At 51.3% G+C, this 13,448-nt stretch overlaps 3 protein-coding genes across 3 annotated transcripts; 2 read left to right on the forward strand and 1 right to left on the reverse strand.

The window, feature by feature from the left end:
• Positions 1 to 1,475: 1,475 nt before the first annotated feature.
• On the forward strand, positions 1,476 to 2,060 carry LOC125546682. The gene has a single exon (XM_048710850.1). It carries the CDS (start codon positions 1,482 to 1,484, stop codon positions 2,058 to 2,060), a length of 579 nt encoding a protein of 192 aa, XP_048566807.1. The 5' UTR covers positions 1,476 to 1,481.
• A 7,999-nt stretch (positions 2,061 to 10,059) lies between these two features.
• On the forward strand, positions 10,060 to 11,927 carry LOC125548014 (alkane hydroxylase MAH1-like). The gene has a single exon (XM_048711725.1). The coding sequence runs from the start codon at positions 10,119 to 10,121 to the stop codon at positions 11,673 to 11,675; it is 1,557 nt and encodes a 518-aa protein (XP_048567682.1). The 5' UTR covers positions 10,060 to 10,118; the 3' UTR covers positions 11,676 to 11,927.
• A 661-nt stretch (positions 11,928 to 12,588) lies between these two features.
• LOC125548015 (ethylene-responsive transcription factor RAP2-3-like) lies at positions 12,589 to 13,219 on the reverse strand. The gene has a single exon (XM_048711727.1). The coding sequence runs from the start codon at positions 13,159 to 13,161 to the stop codon at positions 12,589 to 12,591; it is 573 nt and encodes a 190-aa protein (XP_048567684.1). The 5' UTR covers positions 13,162 to 13,219.
• Positions 13,220 to 13,448: the final 229 nt, after the last annotated feature.

The raw sequence follows: 13,448 nt of genomic DNA on the forward strand, positions 1-13,448 counted from the left end.
TGACAACTAGAACCGGATACTTAATAAAAAAACACCCTTCCAACTGCCAGATACAACCGGCGATCGCTCTCTAATAAGGCGACGAGGGGAGGATCACCGGGTAGGATTATGCTATGCGATGATACTTGGTGAACTTACCATCTACTCTCTTCTACATGCTACAAGATGGAGGCGGCCAGAGGCGTAGTCTTCGATAGGACTAGTTATCCCCCTCTTATTCCAGCATTCTGCAGTTCAGTCCACATATGCTACCCCTTTTCCATTTGATACCAATGCATACATATGTAGAGTAGCTCCTTGCTTGCGAGTACTTTGGATGAGTACTCACGGTTGCTTTGCTCCCCCTTTTTCCCCTTTCTATACCCGATTGCTGCGACCAGACGATGGAGCCCAGGAGCCAGACGCCACCGTCGACGACGATTCCTACTACACTGGAGGTGCCTACTACTACGTGCAGGTCGCAGACGACGACCAGGAGTAGTTTAGGAGGATCCCAGGTAGGAGGCATGCGCCTCCTTCGATATGTATCCCTATTTGTGCTAGCCTTCTTAAGGCAGACTTGTTTAACTTATGTCTGTACTCAGATATTGTTGCTTCCGCTGACTCGTCTATGATCGAGCTCTTGTATTCGAGCCCTCGAGGCCCCTGGCTTGTAATATGATGCTTGTATGACTTATTTTAATTGTAGATTTGTGTTGTGATATCTTCCCGTGAGTCCCTGATCTTAATCGTACATGTTTGTGTGTATAATTAGTGTATGATTGAATCGGGGGCGTCACAGACGCTCTGGCAATGTTGTTGATATGACAAAGTCTCGAAAAGCATAGTGCATGTATACAACATGCATAAAAGAGAAGTGCATGGATGAACCCACTTTGAAAAACTTATTTCTAAATACAAAAAATATGAAAAAAGTCTCACGCATACATCTTCACATTCTATGTAGACGCAAAATGCCTGTGCAAAAAAGACAAAAAAAGTTCTCAAATGCTATTTAGAAGCACTGGAATTTGTCTTTTTGCAAAGGCAAACAAAAAAAAGATTTTTCTCATAAAACTTTGTGCCGTCCACACATGTTGCGAAGATGTATGCGTGATTTTTTTTATTTTTAACATTTTAAAACGTGTTTAAAATGCCAATTTTGAAAAGTGGGTTCATATGCCCATGCGGAACGTGCCCTTTCTACATAAAACCACTAAGAGCATCTCCAACAGGCGCGGCAAAACATGCGCCCGCGCGGTAAAAGCAGTTTTTCGCGCGCGTCAGTTGGTTCCGCACGCGCCAGTGGTGGCGGGAAGTTACCGCGCGCGAGAAGCGTTTGCGCGCGCGGGGGAGAAAGCGGCACGCGGCGCGGTAGATTTGGCGCGCCGCTTCACGCGCGCCTATAAAGTCCGCGCTTCGCCACGCGCACAGAATAGCCACGCGCCCTCCTCCTTGCAACCTCGCCGCTTCGCCGCTTTCGGCGCCACCACCGCGCCACCATGCCGCCGCGCCGCTGGGGTGCTTCGGGCTTTCGCGGCGTCCGCGAGCGCCCCAACGGCTGGTACTCCGCTGAGATACGGGCCGGCGACGTCCGGCTCGGCCTCGGGACGTTCCGGAGCGTGCGCGAGGCGGCCCGCGCGTACGACGCGGCGGCGTGGCGCTTGAAGAGGCCCCGGTCGCAGATGAATTTCCGGGACGTCTTCACGCGCGAGGAGGCGCAGCGCGTCGCCCCTCCGCCGCATCTCATCACGGACATGGACCGTGCCGACCACTCTCGGCGGCAGCGCCGTCTCCTCGTCGCCGAGGAGGACGAGCGAGCCATGGCGGAGTGGCGCCGTCGCCACCCAGAGGACGTCGATGCCGAGCGTGCCTACTGGGCAGAGAGGACGGCAAGGCGCCGCTCGGAGCGGGCGGACCGGCGTCAGCGGAAGGCAGTGGCAAACGAGCAGTGCGACATCGTCTCCGCAGGTGGGAGGTCGTTCTTCACCTCGGACGATGAACATTGGGACGACATATGGCTCTCAACCTCGGACGACACCGACGAGAATGATGATGGTGATTGTAGCGACTTGGAGTAGTTTTCTATCTATGTATGCCATAGTAGTTTCTATCTATCTATCTATGCCGTAGTAGTATCTATCTATCTATGTATGTCGAACTATCTATCTATGCCATAGTAGTTGCACCGATGTAAAATATCTTTGTATCGTTTTTTTTTATCTATGTAATTTTAATTTAAAAAAATATTGTAGAATGAGCGCGCGCTGCATTTTACCGCGCCTGCTGGAGCTGCACGCGCGCGGGGCTTTTCAGCGCGGCTGCTGGAGCAAACGCTGCGCGCCGCGTCAAACCAGGCGATGGGCGCGCGCCAAATCCGTTTTTACCGCGCGGCGCGTTGGGCGCCTGTTGGAGATGCTCTAATAAGTTAGTTCACTGCGAACCAACCTGCGATTGGATGGTTAGGAGGACAGTGGTATCCCCAGCCCACCAGGTTCAAGTTCATTGCTCGCATTATTCCTAGATTTGTTTTAGAATTTTTGGTGATGCACGCTCAGTGGGAGGAGACATTCACGTCAACTACGAGGTGTCTGTGATCGCTTCGTCAATCTTAAGATGATATGTCGGCTCAGTCTCTCGGAGATACTCGTGTTCATAAGAACGAGTGTATGCGTGTATATATGAGCACCTGTGTATGTACTATATTCTAAAAAAAATTAGTTTGCACGATGGCAAGCCCTCCCAAAGTCGCACCGTCGTGTACTCGCCTTAATCACATATATATTCACATTTTATGAATGAACTATCTTCGTCTGATCAATCAAATCATATGTCACGCTGTTTTCGTATTTATGTAGTTTAGGTTGCACCCTTCGCAAATCGCAATCGCCTAACTAGCTTTACGTAAGCTGTCTGAATGGGATTGTGCGAGCAGTTGCATGCGCACGTAGACACATTGCAAAAGATAATAATTCAAAATGGCTTCGGCTAGCTTCTGGTGCCTTTGATTTGATCAAATATATTGAAGAAAGGTAGACATATAGCAACCACTGGTACTGTACGTGCGTATAGATTGAGCTCCGCCACCAGTATGTGATCTGCTTAATTAGTTGAAACCGTTGGTTACTGTACACAGAAGATAGAGTGGTCTGGAAAAGCGACTCTTCTGGATGAGAATCCATCAGTCCTGTAGAACGTTACAGCTAGCAAATGGTTGGGTGCCGATCACACGCTAAGATTGGTGGCATGAATGCCCTAATTTCACTGGGATCCAATCTAAGTACAAGTGGTTCACAAGGACTAGGACCCAACCTGAGTTAGAGTGGTGGCACTTGGCTTCATTCCATGTTTCAGCCTCGTAAGCGCGACCCTATATTATCTTCAATTCTTCATGTGCAAAAGGACATGATCCGAGTCAATAGTTGATAGGACTACCACCGTTCGGGTTTCTTAACTGACCGCAAAACGGACACCGTATCTGTCCGCGGACGGGGGCACCATATGCATTCTCTAGCCATCGACGTCCCTTGGAGGTCTCAGCCTCCCAGGCATCTCCAATGTGGATTATCAAATAGATGTTTTAAATGTTTGTCAGCACGTTCAAACGTGTCTATAAACATTTAGACGAATGCCGGTCATCCAACATTATCCCTAAAAAAACTGTGAAACCCGGACCCACACAAGGCATGTAACGTTGGTAGAAGGTTGTCACATTTTTAAAATGTAAACTAACTTCATATTTGATGATTTGGTGTCTCATAAAGATGGAATATTCTTTCAATGAGTGGCGACATTTTCATCGATAGGGAGACGTCTATGCTGACTTCTTCAATCTCAAGACTCGCCGGCTCGGTCTCTCATAGATGCCGGCATGCGTGACTATGTTCATAAGAATGGGTGCATGCACGAAAGTCTGCGTCTGTATTGTGTTTTTCCAAAAAAAAAATAGCACACATTTTCTTCATTTAAATTCACACAATGCTCATAGAAGAAGCTAGCAAGTCAGGGTTTACAAAGTCACATATGTTCACCTGAAGTGTGTTTTTGCAGACTTGAATGCATGTGCATCTCTCTTTCTCTCTCCCTCTCAAAGAATGTCTGCGTTCCTTCTCTCGCCGTACCGCCCCTCAGCTGCCCGCAATCTGTTGACGACGCCACGAACTCCGCTGTTCAGCTACAATGCAGCTATTGTACAGCCGTTGTTCAGCTACAATGCAGCTATTGTACAGCCGTTGTTCAGCCGCACAAATTAAAATAAAACATCCAATTGCAACATTTCAATTTGACCCCATAAGTATAATCCCTAAAATATTTACGTTTCAATTGATCCCATAAGTATAAAACATCTGATTGCAACATTTCAATTGAAATAGTGACCCTCCAGGTGTCGAGCCTTCATCCTAGAGCAACAAGTATAATCATATCTCAAGCATAAATTTTAAGCATACCATTGCAACATTTCAATTTGATCCCATAAGAGTTTTCCTTTTTGAGTCAAGCGGTAATCCCTAAAGTATTCACGTTGATCCAACGTGTCTTTCATTATCAAGTTGAATGGGGTTTTTTCAGGATTATCAAAGTAGTGTTTAATATTTTTCACATAACGAGCATTGAGGGTTTTAGCCCTCGAGTGTCCAATACCCATCTTTCATCCAACGACTATCTGTCTAAACCTCATTTTTTGACTTTTTCTTTTTTATTTTACCACCTAAAGCATCACAACTCAATTTCAAATATGAGTTTCTTACCACACATACCATATGTGTCTACAGACATTTGATATATCCATTTTGATGAATCATATTGGAGTTGCCTTTACGGGAAGTAGGAGCTGACGGAATCTCTAGCATGTAGAGTAGTTCTGCACAGAGATTACACGTGCTCCACATCCTCTCACGTGTAGATGCATCAACACAAACAGAGCCAGGACACACATTTCTTTTGAGAACCAACTATAGATGGATGGTTAGGAGGACATTGGTGATGCATCAACACAACAAAGTCAGAACACACAATTTTTTTGACAACCAATTGTAGTTGGATGGTTAGGAGGGCATTGGTGCCGAAGCCAATCAGGGATCAAACTTTATGTTTGACGATTTGGTGTCTCATAAAGATGAAATATTCTTTCAGTGAGAGGCTACGTTTTCAGCGATACCAAGACATCTATAGTGACTTTTTCACGGATCGGTCTCTCAAAGGTGCCCGTGTGTGTGCATGCGTTTATACGGATGGATGTATGCACATGTTTGTGAGCATCCGAGTCCATGTTGTGCTTTTCCAAATAAAAATAGCACACATTTATTTTCATTTAAATTGAAACCCCAGTTATACAAGAAGCTAGCAAGTCAGGGTTTACAAAGTTACATATGTTCATCTAAGTGTGTTTTTGCATATGTGAATGCATGTGCATCTCTCTTTCTCTCTCTCAAAGAATGACGGCCTCCCATCATAGCACCCCTCTAGCCGCCCGCAATCCACGTTGACGATGCCACGAAGTCCACCTCGACCCCTGCATTTGTTCCCTCAGTTTGAAGGTGGACCCGTGACTTCGCCGCCTGGTATGCCTCATGCTCCTCTGCCTACCCTGACGGCAACCTGCCACCGCCCAGGCCAGCACCTCGTCCATCTTGACCTTGTTTGGATTCATGGATTAGAGTTAGTTTGAACTTAACTAACCCAAAAGTATCTAAACAGGAGGGTTAGTTTGGGTTAGATGCATCTAACCTACCCCAAAAAATTAACCCACCCAAGATGTGCTTATTTGGGCTAGTTCTTCTCGGGACCACTAAAAAACATATTTTTTCGCTCGCTCTTCCTGCAGTAGATCCCTCCTCACTTCATCGAAGCTTTTCGTCCTCTCCCTCCCTCCCTCTCGCACCGCCCGTGAAGGCGCCTCGCCGTATCCGCGCTTCATCTAACTCTGCCATCCAAACACCTCTTTGATTAGAGTTAATTCAGGATTAGAATCTAACTCTAACCCTCTAACTAAGTTAGAATATCCAAACAGGGCCCTTGTTATCGACGAGTCTGCCAAAGATGTGACAAATGCTATGTCGCCACTGGTGTCGTCAACTCCGTGCATTGGCCTCCGCCACGGGCTCCATCGACCTTGATGTGCCCAAAATCACTCTTTCTTGGCCTGAATCAGACGATGTGCTGCCGGATTCAACGCCACACCAAATCGAGGGAATTGCTGAAGAAGCTATGACCCAATGACAGATGAGTCCCACTTTAAGGTATTTTATGCAGGTTGATTTCCGTTGGATGGACATCAAAATCCTACGTGCATGCAAAAAGACACATTAAAAAGAATATCAACAATGACCTGCTCTGGCCGTCGCGTGAGTCCAGAAAAGACGCATCAAGAAGAATGCATCCCAACATCTACGTTGAAAGGGACGAGGATGTATATGCATGAGGCAATATCCATGGCGGATTTGATTCTACCATGTTTATATGTGCTCTAAGAGCATCTTCAACGGCCGCGTTAAACTAGCGCCGCGTCGCAAATTAGGCCGTTTTAGCGCGCGCGCAACGCGGCGGGTCGCTCCAGCGGGCGCGCAAAAACGGCGCGCGCGCTATAACGGGTTGAGCGCGCGGTTGAAAACACTTACCCGCGCGGCGTATTTCGGGCGCCAGCTACAGCGCGCGGCACACTTGAGCGCTCGCGCCGCACTCTCTCCTCTCCTCGTCCTACGCGTCGGCGCCGGCGCCCTGCCACCCACCCATGAACGCGCACACCGGCGCCCCGCTCACCCCGCTGTACAGCCGCGACCCCCCCCCCCCCCCCCCCCCCCCCCCCCCCCGCCGCCGCCGCCGCCGGAAACCCTAGCGCGGGAAGCGCTGGCGTCGGCACCGCCGGAGCTCGGCCGAGCGTCGGCCTCGCGCGCAGCCTCTTCTTGGCGCCGGGTGGCGTCGCGCCGGCGCCGTCCCGTGCCGCCGCCGCACCGTCGAAAAAGGTCCCCAATGCGGCGCGGACGAAGAAGGGCAAAACATCCGCGAAGAAAAACAAGGCGGTGGACGGCTCCGGCACCACGAAGGCGAGGGGAAAGAAGCTTGCAGGGCGTTCGACGGCCGCGGCGGCTACCGAAGCGCCGGCGAGCTCACTCGTTGAGCCGACCGCCGACGCGCACCACGTGTTCGACGAAATGCCCCCAAGGTGAAAAAATTTCCAACTTTTCTTTTCTTCTTATTTTTTCAATGCATCATCATCACATATAGATAGCTTATTTGCATTGTTCAAAAAACTTTGTAGTCTCAACGATGATGCATACATGTCCACTATGGGTGTTGGGTCCAACAATTCGCATTGGTCTCAAACCAATGACATCCATTTCGAAGACCATGAGTTTGAGGTGGACGAGGAGGGTGAGGGAATTGTCGAGGCGCCGAAAGGAAGAGCGGGCAATTACTCAACCAACGATGACAAGTTACTATGCCATACTTATTTGCAAGTGTCGAGGGATCCATCCATTGGAGATGATCAAAGTAGAGACGCGTATTGGGGGCGAATGAAAGAACACTTTGATGCTCACAACTTGAGTGGAATTGACCGCTCCGAGAGATCACTTCGGTCCCGATGGTCGACAATCAACTCGGATTGTCAAAAGTGGGCGGCCGTACAAAAGGCAGTTGACAAGATTAACCCAAGTGGCACAAATGAGGATGATCGAGTAAGTGGCATCTCATATATGTTCATCATACTTGTTTTTGGTGACCGAAGTGCTAACTTGTTTTGTTTTTCTTATAGTACAACATTGCACAAAACTTGTTCAAAGAAGAGACAAGGACAACCAAGAAGGGGAAGATCAAGAAAGGTAGGGTCTTTACCTTGCCTCATTGCTATGAAGTGTTAAAGGATGATGAGAAATGGAAGAAGCGTGATGGTTTGGAGGATTTGCATTTGAGCAACAAACGGAAGCGAGCAATTAAGATGAATGATGATGAGAAGGAGGAGGATGCATCAAGTAATGACGGCAAGAGAAGCCCCACTCCCAACTCGGTTTCATACTCGAAGCCAAAACGACCGGATGGGTGCAAGAAAGACAAAACCGAAAAGAAGAAGAGGAAAGGAGATGATGAGCTCAAAAATGCTATGGAAGCTATTGTGAAGGCAAGGGTCAAAGCCAATGAGGTGAGGAAAATGGCAAGGAACCAAGATGCCGTGGCCGAGGAGAGGAGGTTGGCGGCCGAGGAGAGAAGGGTGGCGGCCGAGGAGAGAAAGGTGGCTTTGGAGGAGAGGAAAGTGAGCAACGAGGAGCGAGCTAAGTTGTTGGAATGGGAGAAGCACTTATTCTTCTTGGACCCATCTAACCTCAATGCGGCGCAAAAAGAGTATGTCAATCTTGCCCAACAAGAAGTCTTGATCCAAAAAAGAGCCTTGATTCGTGCAATGGGTGGCGGTGGCCTCGGCGCCATGGGTGGCGGTGGCTTCGGCGCCATGGGTGGCGGTGGCCTCGGCGCCATGGAAGGCATGGGTGGCTTCGGAGCCATGGGAGGCATGGGTGCATATCCGGCCGCCATGGGAGGCATGGGTGCACCTCCGGCCGCCATGGGAGGCATGGGTGCACCTCCGGCCGCCATGGGAGGCATGGGTGGCTTTGGAGCACCCTCCGACGCTATGGCCGCCATGGGAGGCATGAGTTTTGCTTCTCTCATGGGAGGCATGGGTGCACCTTCGGCCGCCATGGGTGCAATGTCTTTCGATGTGCCTTCTCACACACATTCCTATAAAGATGCCGTTGAAGATCTTGCCAACACCGTCGGAGCTTCACATGATGCGGTGCGTGATGCGGTGCATGATGAGGAGAGGGAGGAAGATTCATCTTCGGAGGCGGAAGAGTCGTCTTCGGAAGATGAGGACGAAGACGAAGACGAGGAAGATGAAGATTGATGTGTCTTTCATATCTTGAACTTTAGTTTGCATTTGAACTTGGTTGGATGAACTTGTGGGCATGATTTTGAACTTGTGGGCATGAACTTTTATTCATCAACTTGTTTGTGTCAAATTTCACATGTTCATTTTTTTCCAAAATATTATATATGCAAAATGCCTGGCGAGTCGCGCGCTGTATTTTTGCGCTCTACTGGAGCGGCGCGCGCGCTGCATTATAGCGCGGCTGCTGGAGCCAGCGCAGGAGGGCGCGCAAAACCAGCCGCAGCGCACGCGGTAAACAGGTTTTTTGCGCGCGGCGCTTAGCGCGGCTGTTAGAGATGCTCTAACAATAAACTATTTCAAGACCATAAAAAAGAATTTAAGCATCAAGAGAGGAGGATGGGTTAAACCGACGAAGGGCTGGGTGAAATTAAATGTTGATGCAACATTCCAGTCTGAAGAACTCCAAGGAGCGGTTGGGGCTATTCTCTGAGACGATAAGGGAGGATACATCGCAACATCGAATGGTAAACTGGATCATGTGTCAGACGCACCTACTGCAGAAGCTTATGCATTGCACCATGGACTTTTACTAGCACAACAACTTGGGATTAGTAACTTCGTTGTGGAATCTGATTGCATGAAGGTGATAGACACAATGGATGTTGGAGGGTACACATCATCTGGAGCGGCTGCAATTTATGCTAATTGTAATATTTTATCTTTTGGTTATACTTCGATATCTTTTGTCCACTGTCCTAGGAAAACGAATATTGTCTCTCACGAATTAGCTAGGCTAGCGACCTTGACTCCACCTTCTATATGGATAAAGGAACCACCGGCATCAATTGTTAGGTGGCTGGAGGATGATGTAACAATATTTTGATTTAATAAAGATTGTGGAGTTTCAAAAAAGAAGAATGCATCCCAGCATCTACGTTGAAAGAGACAAGGCTGGAGTATATGCATGAGGCGATATCCATGGTGGGCCTTTGATGACGTCGACTGGTCGACCCGAGAGGAAGAGATGACGAGAGATTCGGAGGGCAGTCCATTTAATTGCACCTTTGAAGTAGACTAGTGATTCAATATGGTCTCTGGGGTAGAATAGAAACAAGAGTACTTCACCGGCGCCAAATGTCTACACCTAAACCCAAACCCCTCACCTCACATTCCACTATATAATAAGCCAAGCTAGCTCTGTCTAGCTCACTTGTACAAGAACACTTCACCGGCTATAGCGTAAACAAACGCAAAAGAAATGGAGGCGGTGTCATGGTGGTGGGTTAGAGGCTTCCTCGGCAAGTACCCGGAGATCATGGCGTCGTTCGCCTGCTTCCTGTTCCTGCTGTTCTTCAGGTATCGCCGGCGGGACGGGCTGCCGACGAACTGGCCGCTGGTCGGCTCGGTGCCGGCGATCACCGTCAACGCCGGGCGCGTGCACGAATGGCTCACGGAGTTCCTGCGCGTGGCGCCGGGGATGTCGCACGTCGCCAGGGGCCCGTGGGGCTCGCCCGTGGACATCCTTATCACGGCCAACCCGGCGGACGTGGCGCATGTCTTCACGACCAACTTCGGCAACTACCCCAAGGGCGAGGAGTTCGCGGCCCTGTTCGACGTGCTCGGCAACGGCATCTTCAACGCCGACGGGGACTCGTGGGCGTTCCAGCGGCGCAAGGCGCACGCGGTGCTCTCGGACGCGAGGTTCCGCGCCGCCGTCGCCGTGAGCACCGCGCGCAAGCTCGACGAGGGGCTCGTGCCGCTTCTCGACGGCGTCGCTGCCGGCGGTACGGTCGTCGACCTGCAGGACGTGTTCATGCGCCTGACGTTCGACCTCACGGCGATGTTCATATTCGGTACGGACCCCGGCTGCCTGGCCGCCGACTTCCCGCAAGTGCCATTCGCCGCGGCCATGGATGAGGCCGAGGCGGTGCTGTTCTACAGGCACGTGACGCCCATTGCCTGGCTGAGGCTCCAGACCTACCTAAACATCGGCCATCACAAGAAGATGACCAGGGCTCAGCAGGTGCTGGATGCGTCTATCGCCGAGTACGTCTCGCTACGGCGAGAGCGCGCGGCCAGTGCCGCCGACACCAACGCCGACGGAAGCGACGCCGCTGATCTTCTCACGTTGTACATGGCATGCCAAGACGAGATAGGCAAGGGCGGAAGCGAGTTCGATCGGTTCTTGCGCGACACGACGCTGAACCTCATGGTCGCCGGCCGCGACACGACGAGCTCCGCCCTGACATGGTTCTTCTGGCTGCTCACCAACCACCCCGACGTGGAGGCCAAGATCCTCGCCGAGCTCCGCGAGAACCTGTCGTCTGGCGGCCACCCCAGCGCCGCCGATCTGAAGCGGCTGGTGTACCTGCACGCGGCGCTGTCGGAGTCGCTCCGGCTGTACCCGCCGGTGCCGTTCGAGCACAAGGCGGGAGCGCAGCCAGACACGCTGCCGAGCGGGCCGGCCGTGCGGCCGTCGAGGAGGGTGATCGTGTCGTTCTACTCGATGGGACGCATGGAGTCGGTGTGGGGCAAGGACTGCCTGGAGTTCCGGCCGGAGCGGTGGCTGACGGAGGCGGGGCGGCTCCGGCACGAGCCGTCGTACAAGTTCGTGGCGTTCAACGTGGGGCCCCGGACGTGCCTGGGCAAGGACCTGGCGTTCACGCAGATGAAGGGCGTGGTCGCCGCCGTCCTGCCGCGGTTCCGGGTGGAGGTCGCCGCCGGTGCCGTGGTGAGGCCCAAGCTGTCCATCATACTCCACATGAAGGACGGGCTCAAGGTGAGGGTTTACAAGAGGCAAGACGATGCCTGCTAGGGCTATACATACGCACTTACGTCGATGCTCGCAAGTCCTGTGTCCATGTGCATTGCATGGCAATCCATATACGTGTAATCTCTCTATCCCACAATATAAGATGTTTTTGCAAGCCATTTTGGCTTGTAAAAACGTCTTATATCGTGGGACGGGGATATTATTGTGTGTAAACGTGTGAGGTTATTGTTTGTGTGTGTATCAATATGTACTGTATACAAAGGAATAAGTAAATAAATGTGTATACCAACGGAACATATGGAAATAAGAAGGAAACGGAAAATTACGAAAAATGGTTGGAACAGAATGGCGTACGTGGAATAATGATCCAGCATGCATGCAGTCTGATCTGGTGCCCAGATTGATCAACTGGGATATGAATGCATGCATGAGCAGTGCAACTTTTTTTTTTTTGAGGGTGCATGAGCAGTGCAACTGAAAGCTCGACTTGTAGCACTACTGTAGTACCTCCTAATGTGGTGGAACGTCTGCCTGCGTGTGCTTCCCAACGGCCCTGTACTCCGCAATGTCTTTTTGCGTGGTTCCCACAGGTGCTGGCAACCATCTCACCACTGAGAGCATCTCCTACAGCTGCGGAACCCGCGACTCGTTAAAAAATACTTTGCAGCGCCTCCATCGTCTGAAAAAAAGCAGCAAGCAGCGCTGGCTCCAGCAGACGCGCTAAAATTTAACATGCGTGTAGCTCCAGTAGGCGCGCTAAAATGCAGCGTGCGCTATCGCACGAAACATTGCATACATATTTTTTTAATAAAAATGATATATATTTCATAGATAATAAAAACGATACATAGATATTTTACATAGTTCATAGCATAGATCGATAATATAGATAGATAAAACTACAGTGCAACTACATACTACGGCGCAACTAGATGAACTATGGTGCAACTACATCCTACTCCGAGTCGTCCTCGTCCTCATCTGGATTGGTGTTGTCCGAGGTATCGATCCACATGTCCTCCCAATGAGGATCATTATCCACAAAGATCGACACCCCACCTGCCTCAACGATATCGCACTGCGATATCGCCAGGGCCTTCCGCCGACACCTCTCCAACCGCTCCGCGCGGCGCTTTGCCGTCCTTTTCGCCCAGAAGGCGTGCTCTGCCGCGACGTCCTTCGGGTGGCGCCGGCGCCACTCCGCCATGGCTCGCTCGTCCTCCTCGGTGACGAGGAGGCGGCGCTGCCGCCGACGGTGCTCCGCACGGTCCTGGTCCGTGATAAGACGAGGCGGAGGGGCGACGTTCTGCGCCTGCTCGCGCGTGAAGACGTCGTGGAAGTTCATCTGCGCCGGCGGCCTCTCTAGGCGCCACGCCGCCGCGTCGTACGCACGGACAGCCTCGTGCGCGGTCCCGAACGTGTCGAGGCCGAGCCGGACGTCACCGGACCGGACCTCGGTGTAGTAGGTGCCGCCGGGGCGCTCGCGGACGCCGCGGTAGCCAGATGATCCACGACGGCGCGGCGGCATGGTGGCGCAGTGGTGGCGGGGGCGACGAAGCGGCGAGCAAGCGGCGACAGAGTAGCGAAGAGAGCGCGTGTGGTAGTGTGGAGGCCGTGTGGCGAGCGCGGCAATTTATAGGCACGCTCGAAGCGGTGCGTCAAATCTAGCGTGCGCTGCCGCCTTTTCTCGCGCGCTAGTTTCCCGCCGCCGCTTGAGTGCGCCAAAACGTCCCGCGTGCGTTAAAGTGAAAGTTTACTACGCGTGTCTTTTGGGGCCGTTGTTGGAGATGCTCTGAAGTGAAGAGTTGTTTTACC

This window comes from Triticum urartu, chromosome 3 (assembly GCF_003073215.2).
Source record: "Triticum urartu cultivar G1812 chromosome 3, Tu2.1, whole genome shotgun sequence".
In the NCBI taxonomy this organism is placed as follows: Eukaryota; Viridiplantae; Streptophyta; class Magnoliopsida; order Poales; family Poaceae; genus Triticum; species Triticum urartu.

Coding starts and splice junctions, on each gene's coding strand:
- LOC125546682 (XM_048710850.1), top strand. CDS start 1,482: ATGCCGCCGCGCCGCTGGGGTGCTTCGGGCTTTCGCGGCGTCCGCGAG.
- LOC125548014 (XM_048711725.1), top strand. CDS start 10,119: ATGGAGGCGGTGTCATGGTGGTGGGTTAGAGGCTTCCTCGGCAAGTAC.
- LOC125548015 (XM_048711727.1), bottom strand. CDS start 13,161: ATGCCGCCGCGCCGTCGTGGATCATCTGGCTACCGCGGCGTCCGCGAG.